General features: G+C 46.4%; 1 protein-coding gene across 12 annotated transcripts in view; it reads left to right on the top strand.

Annotated features, from left to right (window-relative positions):
• Positions 1–23,785, top strand: part of PIAS1 (protein inhibitor of activated STAT 1) — a 113,043-nt gene that overhangs the window by 11,157 nt on the left and 78,101 nt on the right. For 5 of the 12 annotated variants that reach the window (XM_064157881.1, XM_064157879.1, XM_064157889.1 and 2 more), the window contains 3 exons: positions 436–515; positions 11,842–11,893; positions 17,690–18,417. In XM_064157881.1, coding sequence (XP_064013951.1) covers positions 18,292–18,417 — 126 coding nt within the window. In that variant the 5' untranslated portion in view covers positions 436–515; positions 11,842–11,893; positions 17,690–18,291. Of the gene's footprint in view, positions 1–435; positions 516–7,656; positions 7,753–11,841; positions 11,894–16,593; positions 16,701–17,689; positions 18,418–19,734; positions 19,754–23,785 lie in introns of those variants that run through there. The other 7 variants (XM_064157880.1, XM_064157886.1, XM_064157884.1 and 4 more) reach the window with 7 other exon arrangements.

Raw genomic sequence — 23,785 nt, 5'->3', positions numbered from 1 at the left:
GGGCCTGGAGCATCTCTGTGAGGAGAAAAGGCTGAGAGCCCTGGGGCTGGTGAGGCTGCAGAGGAGCAGCCCCAGAGGGGATCTGCCCAATGCTCAGCAAGAGCAAAAGGGTGGGGGGCAAGAGGATGGGGCCAGACTCTTTTCAGCGGTGCCCAGTGACAGGACAAGGGGCAATGGGCACAAACTGGAACCCAGGAGGTTCCATCTGAAGATGAGAAGAAAATTCTTTGGTGTGAGGGTGCTGGAGCCCTGGAGGAGGCTGCCCAGAGAGGTTGTGGAGGCTCCTTTTTTGGAGAGCTTCCAAACTCCCCTGGCCATTGTGACCTTGGGAAAGCTGCTATGGGTGCCCCTGCTTTAGTAAGGGATTGGACTGGGTGATCTCCAGAAGTCCCTTCCAACCCTCACCATGCTGGGATTCTCTGACTGTCTTTCTAGGACCATCACTTCAGCAAAATCTGAAGGGATGCCCAAGCTGAACTACAGATGCACAAGGACCTCTGCAAAGGACTAACCAGGTGGGTGCCTGCCCATCTTCTCCAGGTCTCATCATCTTCAGAATTCTCCAGGGTACTGACATGTGAAAGATTGCTCCCAGTGCTCCACAGGAGAGGCCTGAGTGGTGGGAACATGGATTTTCCCACGCTTTTGTGAAGCTGATAGCAGATCTCTCTGCTCAGAGCCCATAATCAGAGCAGGATCTGTAGGCCAGCAAATACTCTGTGACTTCACAGACTGATAAAGAGGAGCAGGCTCCAATTAAACACCAACAACTGACTTCTGTTTGTTGTGGTACGTGGTGTGCTGGATGTGGGCAGGCCAAAGCTTGGAGCACCTAAAACCAGACCTAGAGCTTTAAATCATAAGGGAAAGGCATCCTGCTGCTGGGCATGGAAGAAGGAATGGGACATTTCTGGAGGTTTTGTGTTTGGGGGATTTGTTGTTTGTTTTTTTTAAACCCCTTTCTGGCTGAAAGCTGAAGGAGGTTGAAGCCAAGTGGGCATTGGCCTCTTGTCCCAGGCAAAAAGTGATAGGATGAGAAGAAATGGACTGAAGTTGCACCAGGAGAGGTTCAGGTTGGGAATAAGGAAAGAAATTCTTCACCAGAAGTCACTGGGCACTGGAAGGGCACTGGGCCAGGCTGCCTAGGGCTGTGGTGGAGTCACCATCCCTGGAGGTGTTTAAGAGGAAGTGCTTAGGGATATGGTCTAACAGTTGTGTGAAGGGACATGTTAGGTTATGGTTGGACTTGATGATCTTAGGGGCAAATCTTATGAGGAGGAACTGAGAGAACTGAGATTGTCTTGTTTGGAGAAGAAAAGGCTGAGGGGAGACCTCATTGCTCTCTGCAACTCACTGATAGTAGGTGGTATTGAGATGGAAGTTGGCCTCCTCTCCCTAGTATCAAGAGCAAGAAGAAGTGGCCTGAAATTGTAACAGGGGAGGTTTAGATTGGATATTAGGGATAATTTATTTTCTGCAAGAGCAGTCAGACTTTGGAAGAGGCTGCCCAGGGAGGTGGTGCTGTCACCATCCTTGGAGGTGTGCAAGAAATATGTGCACATAGCACTTTGGGACATGGTTTAATGGCCATGGTGGTGTTAGGTTGAATATTGGACTCCATGACCTTAGAGCTCTTTTCCAACCCAAACAACTCTACAATTCTAAGCTCTTTCCCATCCAGACCTTTTATACAGCTGACTCCTCCATCAGCAGAAGCCCTGATCCTGGTTGGCATAGAGAACCACCCCTGCTATGATAGCTCCATAATAATTCTGCTTCCCAGAAGTGAATTTGGCCTCTGTTCTGCTCTGTACTGTCCCATTAATTCTGTGCTCGTTGTTTGAGACAGCCCAGATGTGAGCGCAGGAGCAAACCGCTCCGGTGCTTCTGAGCCATTTGACTCCGAGGTGCCAATTATTTCTTGGTATCAGTTTAAAAGACTTTTTTTTGGATCCCAGATGGAAGAAAACTGCAGGACATCTTCAATGAAAAAGGGAGAAATAATATGAGCAGCCTATTTTTTTTTTTAGGAGTAGAGAAAAGAAAACCCTCTTCAGCGAAAGGCTTCCAACTTGCAAAAAAGAAAAGAAAGAAGGAAGAGGAAATTTCAGCTGGGGGGGAAAAAAAAAAAGAGAACTTACTGTTTTGAAAGAGTTTACTGGGTGGAGATGTCAAGCTGAAAGGAGCTTGTGCAATTTTGCTTTTTAGGTCTAATACCAAATTCACCCAAATGCTAAGGGGCCAAAAAAAAAAGAGCAGTGATTGTTCTGGACTAGCTGGAGGCATGTGAGGACATGGAGCTGCTGGAGCGAGTCCAGAGGAGGTCACAACGATGATCGCAGCACAGGCTGGAGCACCTCTCCTTAGAGGATAGGCTGAGAGATTTGGGATGGTGCAGCCTGGAAAAAGGAAGGCTCCAGGGAGACTTTGTAGTGGTATTTCAGTACCTGAAGGGGGCTGCAGGAGAGACTTATTGTAAAGGCTTCTAGTGCTAGGATCGAGGGGAATGGATTGAAACTAGAAGAGGAGAGGTTTAGCTTGGGCATCAGGAGGAAATTCTTCACAGCAAAGGTAGTGAAACACTGGAACAGGTTGGCCAGAGATGTGGTGGAGGTCCTATATCTGGAGATATTCAAGGGCCAACTTGATGGGCTGCTCAGCAACCTGATTTAATTGAATCACAGAATCAGTCAGGGTTGGAAGGGACCTCAAGGATCATCTAGTTCCAGCCCCTCCGCCATGGGCAGGGACACCCTACCCTAGAGCAGTGTCTCTGCTGGCTGCAGCGAAGCTGGACAAGGAGACCTTTGAGAGTCCCTTCCAATGCTGAGACCTGGACATTTCTCTCTCTATTCTGTGTCTGGAGAGCTGGTATTTCTGTAGCTCCTCCCCTCCTCCAAGTCCTCTGGAGCTGTGAAGGATTTTTTTTGCATCCAGCAAAGGGAACAATAAGGGACGACTCAATTTTCCCCATCTGTCAGCAGCAAGTCCTGAACAAATTGTACATCTTTCTCTTTGGAAAACAAGCTTAGGTAAATTAAAATCTCCAGTGTTCATTTCTGTGTGACAGAGGTTCTGAAAGAAATTCTGTCATCACATTTCTGCCTGAATTACTAACATTAGGGTTGAGTTGGTTTTTTTTTTTTTAACATATTACAAATTGCAGATGACTTCTGTTGGGAACTCAGAGACAGCAGAGCACAGGCTGTGCTTGTAGGCCAAAAAGTCAACTGCATCCTGGGCTGCATCAAAAGAAGTGTGACCAGCAGGATGAGGGAGGTGATTCTTCCCCTCTGCTCTGCTCTGGTGAGACTCCACCTGCACTACTGCATCCAGTTCTGGGGCTCCCAGCACACAAAGGATGTGGATCTGTTGGAGTGGGTCCAGAGGAGGCCACAAAGATGATCAGAGAGCTGGAGCACCTCTGCTGTGGGGACAGGCTGAGAATTGGGGCTGTTCAGCCTGGAGAAGAGAAGGCTCCACAGAGAACTTAGAGCAGCCTTTCAGTACCTGAAGGGGGCTACAAGAAAGCTGAGGGGGGAATTTCACAAGGGCTTGTGGTGATAGGAGGAGGAGCAATGGCTGTAAGCTGGAAGAAGGCAGATTTAGACTGGAGATTAGTAAGAAATTCTTTCCAGTGGGGGTGGTGAGAGACTGGCACAGGTTGCCCAGGGAGGCTGTGGATGCCCCCTCCCTGGAGGTGTTCAAGGACAGGTTGGATGGGGCCTTGAGCAACCTGGTCTTGTGGAAGGTTGGTTTGAACTAGGTGATCTTTAAGGTCCCTTCCAACCCAAACCAAGTCCCAACTCAAATGGTTCGATGTTGGTAGGCTCTTGCACTTGCAGGACTTAGTGTTGATCCCGTGCCAGCAACAGAAGCTCCAGGTCATGTCATGATGATCTTTTCCCATCAACCATGGGCCTGGAGCAGTTTATAAACTAAGAGTGCAGGTTTCCCTCACATGTAGATGTGGTTTGTCTTCCCCCCCTTCTATTCCTCCGGGAGTGACCCAGCTGTCAGGCTGAGATAAGAGCTGCAAGAGGAGATAAGAAGCTCTTTTCCTTCCCCTCCTTCATCTGGAGCACCAGCAGATGGTGAGGCTCCACTTCCCAAATCCCACAAGCTCTGCTAAATACCTGGGAAAGTGGCTCCCAAACAAAAGGAGTCACATCTCCCCCTGCCAGGGTTTCTTGAAGAGGGATTCATCAAGTACAAATATTTGATGAAAGAAGTTAAATGGGGTGAGGGGGAAATTAGAATTAGGTTGTCCTCTCCTCAGCCCTGCCCCATGTCTCTAAAGAAGCCACCCTTGAAGCTCCAGGATAGTTGAGCAAAACCATGCAATGTGATGTGGTGAGAACACATCCTGAGAGAGGCAGATAGGAACTTGGCACTGGAAAACAAAAGGGTTTCTGTGATAGTTAGGAACAGGCAGCAGTTAGAGGCTGTCAGCTCTCTTGGTGCTGTGCTAAGTGCAGAATGTCACCAGCAATGTCTATACAAACCACCAGTAGATTTTCCCACCCTTCTTAATCACTTCAGTGTGGTGAGGGAGTCCAGAAAATTGAGAATCAGGGTAAATAAATCTTTCACGGTGTCTGTTGGGTTCTGCCTCAGCAATGCATGTTTGGAGTCACATCACCAGAACTTAAGGAGAAACTTCTTTGCTGTGAGGGTGTTGGAGCCCTGGAGCAGTGGAGTCTTCTTCTCTGGACAGATTTCAAACCTGCCTGGACACTGTGATGCTGGGCAAGCTGCTGTGGGTGACTCTGCTTTTAGCAGGGAGGGTTGGGCCAAATGAGCTCCAGAGATCAATTCCAACCCCCACCATTTTGTGATTCTATCATTCTACAACATCTGTGGATGCAGAAACACCTTCATAACGGGACTTTGAATACCAGAGCACAAGGAAATTGTGGCAGGAATCCTCTGAGATTTATGGCTGACGTGATTTCTGCTGCAACACATGCTGCCTTACAAAGGGGGCATGATAGACTGATGCTCAGAGGGATGGAGCACCTCTGCTATGAGGACAGGCAATGAGAGTTGGGGCTCTTCAGCCTGGAGAAGGCTTTGAGGAGACCTTGGAGTGGCCTTCCAGTATCTGAAGGAGGCCTGCAGGCAGGCTGGGGAGGGACTATTGACAAAGTATTGTAATGACAGGACGAGGGATAATGGATTTAAACTGGCAGAGGGGAGATTTAAACTGGATGCTAGGAAGAAGTTCTTTCCAGTGAGGGTGGTGAGACACTGGCACAGGTTGCCCAGGGAGGTTGTGGATCACAGAATCACCAAATGTGATCAAAGATGTGATTCTGTGATCCACAACCTCCCTGAAGGTGTTCAAGGCCAGGTTGGATGAGGCCTTAAGCAACCTGTTGTAGTGGGAGGTGTCCCTGTCTGTGGCAGGGGTTGGAACTGGCTGATCTTTGAGGTCCCTTCCAACCTAAACCATTCTATGATAGCTTCACCCCACCAGCGATAATGAAGAAGAAGAGGCCATAAAAAGGTAGCTATTGACTGTCTTGAGTCTTCCCCTCTCTGAGCCAGGGCATCAGAAGCTGCTGCCACCGTGTCAGTATCCATAGTGTGAGCCTTAGAGCAGATGAGGTTCAAGTATTTCTGCTGGATTGTGCTCTCTACTCAGCAGCTCGTGCTGGCAGCAGGGATAAATTATGATGGCAAAACAGAGAGATACTGTCACACAACCCTCTCCCCTCCTGGGGTCAAGGTTCTGCTTTATAGCCTGGAAAGCCATTAGTCCAGTTGAAAGCATATGGCCAAGGATGGACACGGGGAAAAAAAAAGGTCTTGTGTGTTTGGGTCAGAGCTACAGACAAAAGGCTCTTTGTGCTGAGAGCTGACAGTGACAAATAAAGAGGAACCTGTTGATCCAGGAGAGAAATGCAGGATTATGGAAGGATCACATGGTGAGGAAAAAGACCTTGGCTGTTTGTCTGGGTGTCAGTCTTGCCTGCTGCTGAAGTGCTTTCTGCAGCTATGGTATAGTTGTTAACAGAAATAATCTCTCCTGCTCACATGGGGAGTTTTTCTAGCCTACAAAATGCTACCTGTGCCCAAATGTACCACCCTCATGAGACCAGACCAGAGAGGTGATGTGCTCTTAAGTGGTTCCTCATCATGTCTTAGGTGTTATGTAGAATAATTCCAGTACCTGCAAGGGGCTTACAAGAAAGCTGGGAAGAGACTTTCTTACAAAGGCTTGTAGTGAACAGGACAAGGGGGAATGGATTGAAGCTTGAGGAGAGGAGATTTAGACTGGATATTAGAAAGAAATTCTTTCCAGTGAGGGTGGTGAGAGTCTGGCACAGGTTGCCCAGGGAGGTTGTGGATGCCTCCTGCCTGGAGGTGTTCAAGGTCAGGGTGGATGTGGCCTTGAGCACTCTGGTCTAGTGAAAGGTGTCCCTGCCATGCCAGGAGGTTGGAGCTAGATGATCCTTATGGTTCCTTCCAACCCAAACCATTGTATTAATCTAGAAGTTAATAGTTGCAACTCTCTCCCATAACACCAGAAGCACTGAATGCTAATAAAAAAAGAGGTCTGTCCAACTATGCTACATAAATACAAGACATGAAGAAAAACACCAATAACAACCCCTCCCCCCCCCCCCCCTTATAATTCAGCAAAGTTATTGGAAGGAACCCAAAAGCTATGTCTAATGCTAATATTAAAGCATATTTCCCAAAGGTAACATTTGGTTTCTGTCCAAACCCAAACATATTTGAAGCTCTGCCTCAGTGTCGTGGAAGAGATTAACTAAGACACTTTAATCTGCTGAATAACTTTATGAAGCCTACAGCTAGGTCTTAAGGAACAGCAATGGTCTTGACAATTCAGTCTCATCTTGGGATGAGACCAAACAAGGCCAAGTGCAGGGTTCTGCACTTTGGCCACAGCAACCCCAAGCAGCACTATAGGCTGAGGACAGAGTGGCTGGAGAGCAGCCGGGCAGAGAGGGATGTGGGGGTACTGGTGGATAGTAGGCTGAAGATGAGCCAGCAGTGTGCCCAGGTGGCCAAGAAAGCCAATGGCATCCTGGCCTGTATCAGGAACAGTGTGGCCAGTAGGACAAGGGAGGTTATTCTGCCCCTGTACTCAGCACTGGTCAGGCCACGCCTTGAGTACTGTGTCCAGTTCTGGGCCACTCAATTCAAGAGAGATGTTGAGGTGCTGGAACATGTCCAGAGAAGGGCAACAAAGCTGGTGAGGGGCCTGGAGCACAGCCCTGTGAGGAGAGGCTGAGGGAGCTGGGGGTGTGCAGCCTGCAGAAGAGGAGGCTCAGGGCAGAGCTCATTGCTGTCTACAACTACCTGAAGGGAGGCTGTAGCCAGGTGGGGTTGGTCTCTCCTCCCAGACAACCAGCAACAGAACAAGGGGACACAGTCTCAAGTTGTGCCAGGGAAGGTCTAGGCTGGATGTTAGGAGGAAGTTGTTGGCAGAGAGAGTGATTGGCATTGGAATGGGCTGTCCAGAGAGGTGGTGGAGTCACTGTCCCTGGAGGTGTTGAAGAAAAGCCTGCATGAGGCACTTAGTGCCATGGTCTGGTTGATTGGATAGGGCTGGGTGCTAGGTTGGACTGGATGATCTTGGAGGTCTCTTCCAACCTGGTTGATTCTATGACTCTATGGTTCTAAGACTGGGCCACAAAAAACTGCCCAGATAAGGTGGGGTGTTCACAGCTGGTCTGGAGAGAGGAGCAAAAGGCTCTGGGATTGCGGCGTGCACATCTGGTGAGTACTGCTGATGGGCGTGCAGAGAACACGCCAAACAGAAATATTGATACTGAACATTGATGGGCTGCCTAAAATGACCTCCAGAGTCTACAAAGTGCTCTATAGATTAAAACAACAGCAACAAAAAAAATCTATTATAGCCCATTACGTTCTGGAATGTATCCGAGTCCCTCATCAAAGCGAGTGCTGGCAACTCTGTGTTTGCTGTAGTGAAGGAGACCACTGGAAATGTGTTTAGTTCAAAATAAAGGGGATCTGTGTGTGTGTGTGTTTGTCTGTAGTGGGGCAACACCAGAATGCTTTTTTCTCTGGGTTTTTTTCTTTATCCTTACAGCTGTGATGGAGAAGGTGAGTGGCAAATGGAACACAAAGGGAAAGGTCTCTCGGCTGTTCTTGAAGCGCTGGGTGGAAATCAATGCAGATAATGCACTTGGAAGGACTGTCTCATTTACTGGTTTGCAGTAAATTGCTGGGCTGTGCTTCCCAGTGCTAATGTGATAGTCGTGTCTGTGCCAGTAAGAACACACCTTAAAAAAAAAATAGAGGGAAAAAAGAAGTGTAGGATTCCTTACATGCATCGTTTGGATAGCTTGCTCTGGGATGCTCTGGATTCTGGAGCTGGATGAGGAATATCCAGGGCTGCTGGGTCTCTCCTGGTGACACAGCCAGTTTCTCTGTAGCTTATTCTAAAGACACAACAAACTGCACTTCAACACAATATCCTCCTGCACAGAGGAATGTCATCTCCTGCTTGCTATAGCTTAGCACAGCCGAGGTGTTTCCTGACTGCTGCTCTTCCTCCTTCTTTTGCTGTCTTGGTTTTTCACCCCTGGTAGTCAGTGATACACTTCAGTGCTGCTGGATCAGGATTAAGGTCCAATTAGAATAGAATAGAATAGAATCAACCAGGTTGGAAGAGACCTCCAAGATCTTACAGTCCAACCTATCCAGTCAACTAAACCATGTCACTAAGTGCCTCATCCAGTCTTCTCTTGAACACCTCCAGGGACGGTGACTCCACCACCTCCCTGGGCAGCCCATTCCAATGGCAAATCACTCTCTCTGGGAAGAACTTCCTCCTAACATCCAGCCTATACTTCCCCCAGCACAACTTGAGACTGTGTCCCCTTGCTCTATTATCCTCATTAGAAGTATAAACTAATAATTCCTAGTTCAAAGTAGGCTTGCTGTGGACAGCACCACCAGGGATTTAGTGCCTGATGCTGGAGTTGGTGCTTAGGTTTTCTCTTTCAATAGTATTTTCTAACTGGAGGCAGATCTATTTATATATGCTTTGGGAGAATAATTTTATGGGTAAATATGATCTTTATTAATATTTTCTTTGTTAATTCATTGATGTTAGTAAAGAGCTTTGAAGATGAAAGCTCCGTACGCAATAAATATTAAGATGATTCCAACTTATTTTAATGTTGCCAGCATTCCAGCTCCAGCATCTTTCATCCAAGAATCTCAAAGTACTTTCCAAATGTTAATTAATTTCCTCTCAACAGTCCAGGGAGATAGTTGTTATTACCATCTCCGTTCCACAAAGGAGCCATTCTGAGCACATCTCACCCCACGACTCGGTCAGAAGCAGGTAATATGGCAGGAGTCTGTTTGGATCTGAGCCAAAAAAATTCCTGACTCCCATTCTTGCTGCTCGACAGCATTCCCTTCTTGGGAGTGGGGTGTGACACTCACCCTCACAGCGCTTGCCTGCCCTCCCTCTGGTGCCTTTATTGGTGGCTCTTCAAACAAAAAAGCCAGACAACGATAACATGCCACACCCAGGGCAGGCGAGGAAATGAAACTCCTCAAAATCAGAAGTTCTGAGCTGGCTTAGGGTGGATTTTCAGTCTCCTTCATTGTGCAAGAGTGCATTTTATTTAGAGGCTGATTTAGAGTCCTCTTGTAGAGCCAGAGTCTTATAATCCATGCTCTCAGGCTGGAGAAGAGGAGGCTCTGATGTGACCTTCTTGTGGCCTTACAGTATCTGAAGGGGGGCTACAAAAAAGCTGGGGAGGGACTTTTCAGGATGTCAGGGAGCGACAGAACTAGGGGGAATGGAGTGAAGCTGGAGATGGGGAGGTTCAGGCTGGATGTGGAGGAGGAAGTTGTTCAGCATGAGAGTGGTAAGAGCCTGCAATGGGTTGCCCAGGGAGGTGGTTGAGGCCCTGTCCCTGGAGGTTGTTTAAGGTCAGGCTGGAAGAGGCTCTGGCCAGGCTGATGTAGGGTTGGGTGTCCCTGCCCAAGGTCAGGCTGGAAGGGGCTCTGGCCAGCCTGATCTAGGCTAGGGTGTCCCTGCCCATGGCAGGGGTTTTGGAACTAGATTATCCTTGTGGTCCCTTCCAACCCTAACTGATTCTATGGTTCTATGAAAAGACTGTTAAAATAGAACCATTTGCTCAAATTCAGCCCAGGTGAGGATAGAGTGGTGGTGGAGAGTGCAAGTGAGTAGCAGAGGTCTGAGCTAAATAGCTCATGCTGCAGCTGAATCTTCTCCTGAACCACTCTCACCAAAACCAGAGGTTCAGTTAATGATGAGACAAGAAGACCATGCAGAGACAGCATGACTCCAGCAATCCATGAGAACAATGCAAAGTTCAAAAATAGCAGTATTGACTGGTGGAAAAACAACATACATATAATTTTCAGGTAATTACTACAGTATAATTATCTCTGTTGTTTTCATATGAGCCATCTGAAGCAAACTCTGCTTGCTCCTGGAACTCAGTTTTATTTACAGTGTTCCTATGACTTAAGTGGTTCTTTAGAAAGAGCGATTAGGTAAAAAAATGAAGACAGGAGGATTTCAGAGCAGATACTGTCTCTGTGCCAGTGAGCAGAGCACAGCTGCTGGCTCATTACTCAGTGCTTTATCCAACTCGACTCTGAACTACCGTAGACAAGATGAGAGTTAAAAGACTGGAGAAGACAAACCAGCATCTCTGTTGTCTACATTGCTTCCATGAGTAATAATCTTCACCTATACTTATCTATGTTACTTCTGTGTAACTACTTCTATGCTGTCTATGTTGCACAGAATCTCAGTGTGGTGGGGGTTGGAAGAGACTTCTGGAGATCATTCACCCTGATAAAGCAGGGGCACCCACAGCAGCTTGCCCAGCATCACAATGGCCAGGGGAGTTTGGAAGCTCTCCAAAAAAAGGAGACACCACAACTGCTTTGGGCAGTATGGTCCAGGACTCCAGCACCCTCACACTAAAGAATTTTCTCCTTTTCTTCAGATGGAACCTCCTGGGTTCCACTTTGTGCTCATTGTCCCTTGTCCTGTCACGGAGCACCCCTGGCAAGGGTCTAGACACATCCCCTTGTCCCCTGCTCTTTAGGTCCTGCTGAGCATTGATCCAGATCCCCTCTCAGGCTGCTCTTCTGCAGGCTCAACAGCTCCAGGGCTAGTCTAGACACATCCCCTTGCCCCCCGCTCTTTAGGTCTTGCTGAGCATTGATCAGATCCTCTCCCAGGCTGCTCTTCTCCAGGCTCAACAGCTCCAGGGCTCTCAGTCTCTCTTTGTCAACTTCTCACACACGACTTCCATGTGTGGGTCCATAGTGGAAACTGTAGGACAGGGAGGAGGAAAGAGACCTGAATGCTAACAAGTATTTTTCTAGATCACTGCATGATGCAAAAATGCTCTAAGATTGTATGAAAATGTTGCTATGTTGCATGTACTGTGAAGGTGGATGAAGTGGGGGAGTAAGACAAAATATCATAACCAAGACTTACTCTCAATCCAAATTCTGGAAAATGCAGCACCTTGATTATTAAGGTGTCAGTTTTCAGCAGAATTCTACTGGAATTAGGGACTGCTTAGTACCTGTAGAAACTAACTTGTAAAGCAAGGAGACCTTGGAGTCTTAAAGTCACTTTTAACTGGAATGAGAGAGTCTGAGGCAGTTAAAACCTGATTTTGTTGATGCTCTAAGTCAGTAGAGCTTAATTAAAAGTTTATCTCATCTCTCAGAAGACATTTTGGAGATGGATGTAGTTTTCTGTGATTCTCTGTCCTCATATTTGAATGTTTCTTGAATGGTTTAAAGCATCTGAAGCATTTGTCTCTCTAGGTATTGGCTTTGATATGGTGCCATGGACTCCTCTCACTATGGATCAGCAAAGGTCTGTTGCAGTTGTTTTTTGACTCTTTCTTGTCTTGCTGCATCCCCACATTAGAGAAATGGGTGCTAATGAAAGAAAAAAACTGCAACTGTGATTCAGCAAAGCGGAATTTTGTTGACAAAAATGTCTGCATTTGACTCAGCCAAAGGAAATGCTTTTAAAAGTGTAGATAAGTATCTCAGGAATGATCATTTCTCAGAGAAATAAATATTCTAGATTTAATATATATTAAAAAAAAAACCAACCAAACCAACCAAAACCAAATCCAAAACCAGAAAAAAAAAAAAATAGTAATGATTCAACTGAAACCCAGAGAAAAGTGAACATTCAGAGCTAGATTTGTTCAACACTGGCAGTTTCCCTGGGGTAAAAGCTACAGAAATTATTTTGGGGAGAGTCAAACTAAATGCTGCAAGATCAGTGGGATGCTGCCAGCTTTGTAGCTGAGACTGTCTGTAGGATATCTCATTTCTATACTGAAGGCAGTGCCCCATCACGTGAACTCTCTTGGTGTAAAGGAGTTCTGCTGTTGTATAAAAGATGAACTGAGGCTGTGTGGAAGCATTTTGTGTGATATCTGGCCAGGAGGTTGAGGGAGATTCTCCTGCTCTGCCCTAGTGAGGTAGCAGCTGGAGTGCAGGGTTCAGCTCTAGAGCCCCCAGCTCAAAAGATACAGGGATAGAATAGTTCAAAAGAGACTGGGTAGAATGCAGTGGAGGCTACAAAGACATTGAGGGGTCTGGGAGCATCTCTGTGAGGAGGAAAAGCTGAGAGCCCTGGGGCAGTAAAGCCTGAAGGAGAGCAGTCTGAGAGGGGATCTGATGAATGCTCAGCAGGACCTAAAGAGCAGGGGGCAAGGGGATGTGCCTAGACCCTTGCCAGTGGTGCTCAGTGACAGGACAAGGGACAATGAGCACAAAGAGGAACCCACATCAATGCTCAGCAAGAGCTAAAGGGCTGGGGGAAATAGGATGGGTTCAGACTCTTGTCAGTGGTGCCCTCATGACCAAGATTCCAATGGCACCCTAGAGCACATTAAGAACAGTGTGGCCAGCAGGTCACTCTGCTCTGCCCCAGTAAAGCCATAACTGGAGTGTTGTGTCCAATTCTGGGTTCCCCAGTTCAAGAAGCTACAAAGATGTTGAGGGGTCTGGATCATCTCTGTGAGGAGGAAAGGCTGAGAGCCCTGAGGCTGTGGAGCCTGGAGAAGAGCAGCCTGAGAGAGAATCTAATCAATGCTCAGTAAGCAATAAAGAGTGTGGGAAAGAGGAAGAGGACAGACTCTTCTCAGTGGTACCCAGTGACAGGAAAAGGGGCAATGGGCACAAACTGGAACCCAGGAGACTCCATCTGAATATGAGGAGAAAGTTCTTTGGAGTGAGAGCCCTGGAGGAGGCTGCCCAGAGAGGTTGTGGAGGCTCCTTTTTTGGAGAGCTTCCAAACCCACCTGGCCATTGTGATCCTGGGAAAGCTGCTGTGGGTGCCCCTGCTTTAGTAGGAGGTTGGACTGGATCATCTCCCGAAGTTCTTTCCAACCTCCACCATGAGATACTTCTGTGGTTGGTTTAAAGGCAATCCAGGCACTCTTCCTGGCCTGCACCTGCTCTGTAGGAAGGTGCAAAACCTGAAAGGCACCACGCAGAGAGGAAATGATGGCTGCAAACTGTAGGCTGTGCGGCATGGCTGGGCAGCCACAGCAGGCTGATCCTAAAGGAAGTGAAACACCTTGCTCTGTTCATCCTCACCTTAAAACATTGTCTTCATCTGACATGAGTGATACTTTATTCGACACAGTCCAAATATAGAATAGCTTAATTATGAAGAACATTAGAGGAGTGCCAGGAACAAGCAAATATCATCCATTGACAGTCCAGAGGAAAAGGCAAAGCAAATAGCTGTAAGGAATGGACTAATTGTTGCGCCTATTACTATTGTCTTGAAGCTGCAATCCCTTGTGCAGCTGCGAAGTATGTAGGGAGCAGGGTTTGACTTGGAATGTGTAATTCTAGGCTGGGAATACAACACACAGGGCACTCAAAAAAACAAGGAGAAAGATTTGTGGGGTAGCGATGGTAGGCTTGGAGTAGTGGGTGTTGTAAAACCACAGCGGTGTGTGTAGAGCAGTGAGGCAAGCTGATATTTCAGAACTGAAAGAACAGGAAACAGGCAAATGAAGCTGGGATGTGTCAGGCTGTAACGCTGCATGTGTAATTAAAGATTAGAGTAACTCATTTACATATGCTTTCCATAGTGCAATAGCCTTGTTGTACCGGGAGATCTAAGGATGGAAAAGTGGTGACACTAGCAGAACAGTCCAGTGTCTTTCCTGTGGTTAGGATCTTCGGTGATCAACTCCCTCTCTGTGTATTTTACTGAGCCAGGCAGCAAAGGTGTAAGGAATATTCCTTTCCTAAGCTTCAGTCCTTGCTTTGGGCCAAATTTCAGACACAATGGTAATAAAATATGATACAATATGTAATTAGTATAATTAAAAGGGCAAATAAAAAAGCTGGGGACAGACTTTTGAGCAGGGCCTGTTGTGGCAGGACAAGGGGTGATGGCTTCAAATGAAAAGAGGGAGATTCAGGCCAGAGAGAAGGGAGAAATGTTTGACACTAAGAATGGTGAAAGCCTGGCCCAAGTTGCCCAGAGAGGTGAGAGATGCCCTATCTCTGGACCCATTGCAGGTTGTTTAGGGCTCTGAGCAATTTGCTCTAGTTGCAGATGTCCCTGCTTAGCTGCAAGGAGTTGGACTGGATGACTTTGAAAGGTCCGTTCCCACCCAAACCAGTTTGTGATTCTATGAATTTTATACAGTATTACACTTGGATGTGTTTTTTAGAGTGAGGTGTGTGCACCAGCCAAGTCTCACTCGGTGCTGAACTTACTACAGAGCACACTGAGCAAGGCCACATACGAAACTGTCTTATCTGATGTACTGGCTATTCCATTTTCTTCCCATACAGCCAAATAACTGTCCCTAAAATGTACCTCTAGGACTTTTTCTCTTCCTGCCCCTCCCCCCTCTTCCCAAAAAAGGTTCAGTGACACATCTAAATATTTTTCATGCTTCAAACAATCTCAGGGATAAAAGATATTTTTTTTATGGCTTGGCCATGTTTTTCTGTCAAGAAATATGAGTCCTTGAGCATCCATCATTAAATAATATTAAAAAATGCCTCCCCCATTACTTTTGGGCAGAGAGTAAGTTTGGACTATTAGCCAGAGAGGGAAAAATCCTGGAGACTCAGTCTAATGAAAACAACATGTTAGCTGAAAAAATGCATATGTTTAAAAAATGTTATTGTGTCTGAACGGGGTTTTAAGCAAATGAGTTACGTGACAGGATATATTTTTGGGGAGGTTACAGAATAGGAAAATAGAAGAAAGGGTAGAAGGTTGATGTTCTTAAAGGTCTTTTTCCAACCTTAATGATTCTGTGATTCTGGAAATTGGGCATCTCACTGCACTATGGCAGAAAGGGGTAAATGAACTTTTGAAAATGGGGAACTGAAAATACCCAAACTTTCAATGGTTGAGGAAAATCTTGATCTTTGTTTCTTTCTGTCTCCAGCAAAAGTTAAAAGAAAAAAAAATCTTCTAGTTGTAACTCAGGGAAAAAAAAAAAAAGTGATGCCAGCTGGAAGACTTATTTGGAAGTGTTCTTACCTGTTTTGGTTGTACCCCAGTTGCACTTCTTGATAGGCACATCCTTTTGAAAGGAAGACATAATCGTGACAGATCTGAGTGTTGCCATCACTGGCAGAGCTGGAGCAACTGAGAGCACCTTGGAAAATTACTTTGTGTTGACAAAAATCTTTTCTTGGCAAAGAAACCATCTTCTGAGTCTCAGGAGCAGAGAGGAACAAAATTTCATTACATGTAAATAATTGCCTAAAAATAGAAGCGCAGATTGCTTTTCACATGAAATTCCTTCTTGATGCAGAAGAATATACCACATTAAAACAAACAAGTTCCAGACTGAAAAATAAAGGGGTTTCATCTGCAAAAGCACTTGCAGTGTTTAGGGTGAATTTGGATTTGAATATTCTGTACCCTCTTCTTTTAGTTCACTTCCTTATTTTGATGTATCTGAAGGCATTCTTAGCCTGTGTTATTTAAAGCCGGGTTTGAAAGAGGACGCTGTGGTTTATGGCCATGTGTCAGGTTTGATAGTGTTATGCCATGATTTAGCAAAGCACTTAAGCACATGTCCACATCCCACTGAATTTGGTAGGAAGTGCAGAAGCAGAGGGAAAACTGTTTGCTATGCAGCAAGCTTCTTTCAGGCTGGGGGGGGAAAAAAAAAAGAAAAAAAAAGAAAGGATTTATCTTTATACTATACTCTTCCAGATCTTTTCTCCAAATCCTTTCTACCAGACACAAACTCACAGATCAGATTAGATGATGATTGTTAAACATATGCAAGCATTTAAAAAAGAAGGAGTCTAAACTGGGTTGGTTCAGACCACTGAAATAGATCAGCTAATTATGGTGCATGTGGGTGTACTGGGTAGTCATCTGACTTCTTTTTTTTTTTAAGAGATCTTGCCTAGCACCCTGCCCCCTCCCCAAACCAGCGTTTTAGACACTATGATAACTCTTCATTACACGCAGTATTAAGCCAGAGTATCAGAGTATTACTTATCAGCCTGTTCTAATTGCTCCTCATTTTCTGAATGCTTCATTTGCTATGCCAGTGCTGAGCACCGAGAACTGCAAAAGGAATCAGTGAGAACAGCGGTGTGTCTGCCACAGAAATGGGATGTACCTGTGTCCTGGAGGAGTTTCAGTGAGGAGTGAAAAGGTGTACCCGAGTTGTCAGTCGATCCCATCTTGAGACCAAGAAAAGGGAATGTTTCTGGGTGAAATGCTTTGGAATTAAATGTTTGGAAAGAGGTGTGGGATGTTTCCCTTCGGCTAGAGACTCAAGACTTTGTGTATCTTCTTGCTGAGAAACAGGATGGCATCAAAAAGCTACTTACTAGAAAGATACTTGATTCCACTATCACATTCTTCCCTCAGTGGAAACTACCTGATTTTAAATTGTGGCCAACTATTCAAATCCAGTGGGAGGCATAAATTATAATTCAGTAATAATCATGAGTGGTAATCTTTTTACTGCCGATTCCCTGTGTGGCCTCAAGCATGCTTTCTTTAATCTGTAGAGTAGAGATATTACTGCATTTTTTTGTCTTGCAATGCAGATAATAGGAGTGCTTGCTGAACGTACGATGATTAATGTTACAGCAGCTGTAGGAGCGCTGCAAATTTTGTCTCTCACTTAAAAGGAGGTACAATATTGGTCATGTTCACCAACTTTTTTTTTCACTTTATGCACTGAAGTGGGGTAAGTCTATAATCTGTGATCAGAGTAACACACAGGCAAAAAAAGGAAGCTGAATCATGCTAAGGCATTGTGACTGAAGTATTTGTACTTAAGCTGAACAGCTTCACAGTTGATGCAGTCATCCTGCCAGGTAGCATTTTTGGTTTATGTTTTTCCAACCTACTGTTACAAAAACCCACATTTGACTCAAAAATGGTATGATGTGGGTCTCTGGAGGTGTTCAGGGAAAGCCTGGATGAGGCATTTAGCGCCATGGTCTATTTGATTGGCTAGGGCTGGGTGCTAGGTTGGACCGGATGATCTCGGAGGTCTCTTCCAACCTGCTTGATTCTATGATTCTGTGATTCTAAAAACTCTATGTATGCCCTCCTAAGAAAACTTAATATTGCTTTTCCTAGATGAGAACCTGAACGAACTCACACTGATTACCTGAATTTCCCTTGCAGAAGCTGAGGAAAATAGAACTTCTAATTTCCAGCTTCGTGCAGAGGAGCTGGAGGATGGCTGATAGCAGGACATTGTCCCAGCTGGTACCACAGCCGCGGTGCCACCTGCTGAGGCTCAGCCTAACGGGCGGGTCGGAGCCGGTCCCCTAGCCCCAACCTGGCCGGGACTCCCCAACTTCACCTCGTACTTTCTTCACTCTTAAGACGCTTAAAGTAGCGAATTAAGTAGCAGGGAGCAGAGTTGCAAATTGCAAATTTAATCAACTCATGAATACAGGAATGCGTGTCCACTTCTTTCCTCTGATGATTCTACTCCAGACGGCCTCCAGCACGCCGGCGGGGCTGAGCAGAGCCGGGGCGCGGGCACCCTCAGCGGCCCGGCCGCGGGAGAGCCGCCCGCACTCCCTCCACGGAGCGGGCAGCACGGCAGGCACCGAGAAGGGCTACGCTGTCAGGGCATAGGAAGAAACTTTCCAAGTAGGGCGGATCGACGGTCCCCGCGCCGGAGGCCGAGCACTCCCCGCAGCGCTGGGGCAGAACCCCAGGGCGCTGTGCGCAGCTCTCGGCGCCTGGCCCGGCCCGCCCGAGCGCGGAGGGACAAAATGGCGCCGCGATTCAAACGCTGCGCGCTGCGTGCCGGCGGGGGGGCGGCGGGGGGGCGGTGTCCCGGCGGGGTTCACTGCGCCTGCGCCCGGAGTTGCAAGATGGCGGACAGTGCGGAACTAAAGGTAAAGCGCAGCTTCAATTCCCTTCGCGATGCCCCTCGCTGCTGCGCTCGGGGCCGCCGAGGCTGTGTTCCCTTGCGCGCTGGGAGCGAGCCAAGCCGCCGCCGGTGCCTTGAGACGCTCCGCGCCGTTGCCTCGTCGGGGTGGCTGCGGCGGCGCCCCGCCGGCAGCGGGGGCTGAGGGACGGAGCGGGGCGGGGAGCGGAGCTGTCCTCCCCTCGCCTCCCGCCCGGCCGTTCTCTGCCGGGCAGCCCCACCGAGTGGCAGCGGGGGCGGGCGGGGAGGGCTCCCCTCAGAGTCCGACGGAGGTGGAAGGTTGGACTCGGGCCGGGTCGGAGCAGGGGTGAGGGCGGAGGCGGCCGGGGGGGAGCCCCGGGGAGTTGCCGGCGCTGGGCAGCGCGACTCGGCCGCCCCCGAGGCGGGGGTCGGTCTGTCGGGCTTCTCGCAAAGTTTCCAGGGGACTCCGGCAGCGGCTCCGGGCGGGGAGGGGGCCCGGAGGACCGGCTCTGCCCGCCGGTGACAGGCGGCCGGTTCTCAACGAGCGCCCTCGCTGCCCGGTGAGGGGGTTGGAGCGGGGGACACACCGGCGGGGGAGCCTCGCTTGCCTCGGCCCCTTTCCACCCCGGTGAATAAAGGACTTCCGAAGCAGATGTTGAGGAGTTGGAAGGTGTTCAGCTTGTGGCTGTCCCTGTCACCCTGCGAAACGCGTCGAAACCTGGTGCTCTGAAGCACCCTGGAACGAAGTTGCAACTCCCCGAGTGGGTCAGGCTGGGCGGTGGGGGTTGGATCTTGCTGGGTGGATGTGCAGTGCGTTCAGGTTGGATTCTACCCGGGGAAGAGGAGAGGGAGCAACTGCAAAGTGCGTTTTATGACATATTTTGGGAGATAGTGGTGGTGGTATGGGGGGGTGATGAGGTATCCGCCTTGTACACGCACATACACAAAATACTACCGAAAAAGACCTTTTCCTAAAGTGATTGGGAAGTTTTTTTGGGGGTGCAAACTCTGCCTTGCACACCCAGCAGTGCGTTTAAAAGTTGGAAGATTTAATTGCAGTTGCCTTAGGCTTGTTCTTCATCAGGAGGGCTCCTGTCTCCTACTCTAATGCAGCAAAAGACCTCCATCAGGAGTATGTTAAATGCCTCATGTGAACTACAGGGTATCTAAAGTCTGACTGGAGAAATGTTTCGTCTTACCCTAGAGTTTCAGTAGGGCTCAGTTCTCTCTGCATCAAAGCTTTATTGCGCTTTCATTTTTAGGTGCCTTAAAGAGCTGTCAGGATGTAAAGAAGTAGAAAGTCTTGTCCGTGCTCCACCTTTTTTGGGGTCTCTGTCTGCCAGGTCAGGAAAAGTAGATCTTTAACTCTTCCTCTGGCTTTTGGTTTTCCAGTTATCTCCAAGAACATACTGCTTGAGTTGTGTTGGCCTCAAGCTTTTAATTTTTCTTCCTAATGCTGCTTCTCACATCATGAGATAGAGGGTCAAGATGTAATTCCAGTGTTAAACTTTTGATAATCTTTGTGTTAGTGACTGACTTTTTAAGAGTTTTTGGTGCAGAGTAGCCAGCTTGGGTTTACGTGATGCTTTTAGAAGCAGAATGACTCAAGTGGGCTTAAAAAACCATCAGACCTAGGGAATACAGTGTTTTGGTGTTTGGTTTTGGTTTGGTTTTGCTGATGTGTCTTTAAGATGACCACCAGGTCGAGGGACAGCGCTGCAAGGCATGATTTCACTATGAAAATTAACAATTTATTGATCTTAGGAGCTTTGAAACCTGAAGCCTGTTGTCCATCACAGAGCCTCCAGGCTCTGGGTACGGATACAGACGTTGGAGCACTGTTGGTCTGCACCAGCCTAGCAGAAGAGGCTTCTCCTTTGCTCCTTCTCTGCAGCTTTACAGGTGGAGCTTTAGCGAAAATGTATTTGTGCCTGCTTGTCATTCTGGACTTCTTTATTGATCCTGAAACCTGTTTCTTGAGAGTTGCTAGACAGATATTATGATGATTTTATTTTTAAAGCACTGTTGCTGCCTCAGGGATCTGACCAGTTTATTTTGAATTTTGCCTTACTGCTCAGGATACCTCCGAGCTAGGACTGTATGATAGTTGCACACAATGCCTGTGAAGATTTGTGGGGGTTGTTTTTTTTTTGGTTGCTGTGAGAGCTTGGCAGTTTACATTAAAAAAAAAATCCCAGTTACTTCAGAAGTTCATACTTTGAAAACTACTTTTTTTCCCTCCTTTTTTTCTAGATTGTACAAAGAAAAAGAGGTGTGTGGGTGTGTCCTCCTCTGTCGGGAAGGAAAGGGAAAGACAAGGGGGGGGGAGGGATGAAATTTCTCCTTGGGGTTGTAGCTGTCACATACTGCTTTTCCAGAAGTAGTACAGCTCGGTTATTAGGTCCTGGATGAGGTGAGTGCTCCTTGGAAAAATGTGGCTAATGGAAAGCTGTTGGGTGCAGTGTTGTTTTTTTTTAAGCAGCACATCCTCAGAAAGCCTGCTTTTAAATTCTTTCTGCTTTTGAGAGCTGAAAGGTAACTAAAGGGAAGGTTTGCGATTAAGACTCTGCTATTTGAAGAATGAAGAGTGAATTCCTTTCATTATTTTAATTTTCTTGGGTAAAATTTTGTTGTGTTTTTCCTCTGATTAATTAGCAAACGGCATCGATTTTAGATTTAGTGACCTTTTAAAACTAAAATCCAATGTAATAGCTGTGCAGCAACTCACTCACTTCGCCAGATGAAGTTTGTCAGAAAAAAAATCGTTCAGGTTCTTAAAACTTTCACCCTTTCTGCATAGAGAACCGTGGGGTTAGACATGTGCAGTGTCCATGCACATCAGTTGGGGTTTATGATGTGAGGGGTGGTGCCAAAGGCACAAAGTAAAATTAAAGAGCTGGCTTCCTCCAGAAGAACAGTGGGCATTCCTGCTTGCCATAATTTTTTCACAGAGGTCTAAATCATGAAATAGCACTTCCTGTGATGTGTTTTCTTGCCACAATCAGGAGAGCATTTCAGACTTTTGCCCATTTGTCCTGTTGCAGGGGAAAAAAAACATACTTTGCAGATAGGAGGTTAGTAAGGATGCTGTATTCTTTGGTACCCTCGAAGGTGTGGGTGAATGAAACCAGTCTGTTTTCATTTATTGGTGAAACAAGGTAACTGAAAAGTGTTTGTCAGTGGGTTACCTCCCGAACTCCATAGGCTGAGGCATACGTGAATTTTCCTGATCTTAATTACTATTCCTGTATAATTGCATACAGACTCTTAATTTATCTCAAGGTAAGCTATTTAAAGCTCTTTCTAATTGGAAGGAGTATACTTGAGTGATTAAATCTTTCCTTCAATATTTCTTACATCTCTTTAAATTGGTTATTAGATTGTTGTGATCTTTGCCTTCTACTCGAGTCTTTTGGAAATCATTACACAGTTTGCAATAATCAATTCAATTACACATGGATCAAAGAATGAAAAAGAAAAGCTTATGTTCTAGTATTGTCATTCTTGATACTGTCCTAAGAAGCTGGTTTGGAAAGCACATGCTGGGAGGTTTTCTCCTTTGTTCTCTCTCCTTTTAAGAAAGTGCCTTTGGGGATTGAAGAGATCCCTGGTGTGTTTCTTGTTAGACACAATTTATACTTTAAAAAAAAAAAAAGAAGTGAGCCAAGAGTTTGAATGAAAATTCATAATAGCATTTCCACACAATGGTGATGAAAACAAGCCATTAAAAAATACTCAGTTGGGAAACATCCCTCCCCTAAATAGAGGGACGTTGGTCGTTTGTTTGTTGTTGTTTTTTTTGGGGGGGGGAAACAAGCAGCAAAGCTTTCAGGTGCTGGTGGTAATAGTGACTAATGGATCTCTGGTATGGAAACAGGGTCGGGTTAAATTGCGTCGTCAGTGCTAATAAGCATAAGCTACCTATTTCAATGTTCAATTAGAATTTCACTCCTCTATATTATGAGCTATTTTGGCATAATCCTTTTAGAAGTTGCTGGGGTTGCATGTTTCAGTGATTGAATTCAATATAATCTACTTTTCATTGTTATCTGAGTCCACGGATTACGTTATTTTCATGCCTGTAATTTGGTGCATGTCAGTGTAATTGTATTTTTAACTGTATTTGGGACTAAATACCTTTTTCTTTTCTTTTTTTCTTTTGTCTTTTTTTTTTCATAAGCTTTTGGTCTTCAACACTGGCATTGCAGCTTATCAAATGAATAAAATTGGCAGCTGTGCATCACTGCTTAGCTGTCAAAGCCCCAATCCATAAGACTTCTTTATTGCCCATAAAACCAGACTGCACACTGTGTACACGTCAATATAGTGTCAGCACACTTCTGATGTGAGCCCCTCAAAAGCGTTAGGGGCCAGCCTGGAAGTGTTTGTTAGCCTGGGCAAGTGGAATTTTTACTCATTGCCACGTGAAAAGAAATGAAGGCAGGCAGAAGAACCAGTAATTTGTAGTAGATATCTTAATGGGTTGAATAATTAATTTCTCTTTTGGTTAAAAAGGTATTTAGAAATTGAAAGTTAAAATGTTTGGAAGATAAGAGGCAAGTAGAAGGTGCATCTTATTTAGCTTTATTCCATGAAAAGAAAAGTGCTACCCTGGGAGGGGGGAAGGGCTCAGGACTGCTTGCCCATTGATAAGAATGGTTATGGATCAGACAGACAAGACACAAAAAAAACCCATCCCATGAAGCAGGGTGTAGATAGTTAATGATAGAATCCTAGAATGGTTTGGGTTGGAAGATCAGCTAGTTTCAACCCTGTGGCATGGGTGAGGACACCTCCTACTAGACCAGGTTGCTCAAAGTCCCATCCAACCTAGCACTTTCAGGCTTGGAGCCTCCAAAACTTCTCTGCCTAGCCTGTTCCAGTCCCTCACCACCCTCGTGGGGAAGAATTTCTTCCTAATGTCTAAACTAAATTGCTCTCCTTCTCTTTTGGAGCTGTTACCTCTCATCCTGGTGGTCCGTGCTTTTGTAACAAGTGCCTCTCCAGCTCTCCTGTAGCCCACTTCAAATACTGAAAGGCTGCTCTAAGGTCTCTTTGGAGCCTTCTCTTCTCCAGGCTGGACAGCCCCAGCTCTCTCAGCCTGACTTCAGAGGAGAGGTGCTCCAATAAGATACCTTCAGATGCTGAAGTTATTTATAGGTGCCTGGGATAGTTTATACTCTGAGCTGCCTTCATCTAGGGCACAAAGGAGATGCAGACTTTGTCACTAATGTGTTTGGCAGGGTGGATTTTTAGTTCCTGTAATCCATTCCAGTAGAAGTCAACATCTGATCATTTATTGCTTTAGTGCCATTATAGTGAAAAACAAAAAGAGAACTTCCAAACACTTGAGAGTCGAGTGCTCTCTGTAATTG

Source organism: Pogoniulus pusillus, chromosome 17 (genome assembly GCF_015220805.1).
Source record: "Pogoniulus pusillus isolate bPogPus1 chromosome 17, bPogPus1.pri, whole genome shotgun sequence".
NCBI classification, from domain to species: Eukaryota; Metazoa; Chordata; class Aves; order Piciformes; family Lybiidae; genus Pogoniulus; species Pogoniulus pusillus.
Note: the sequence above shows the minus strand (reverse complement) of the source record. Positions and strands in the feature narration are given on the sequence as shown.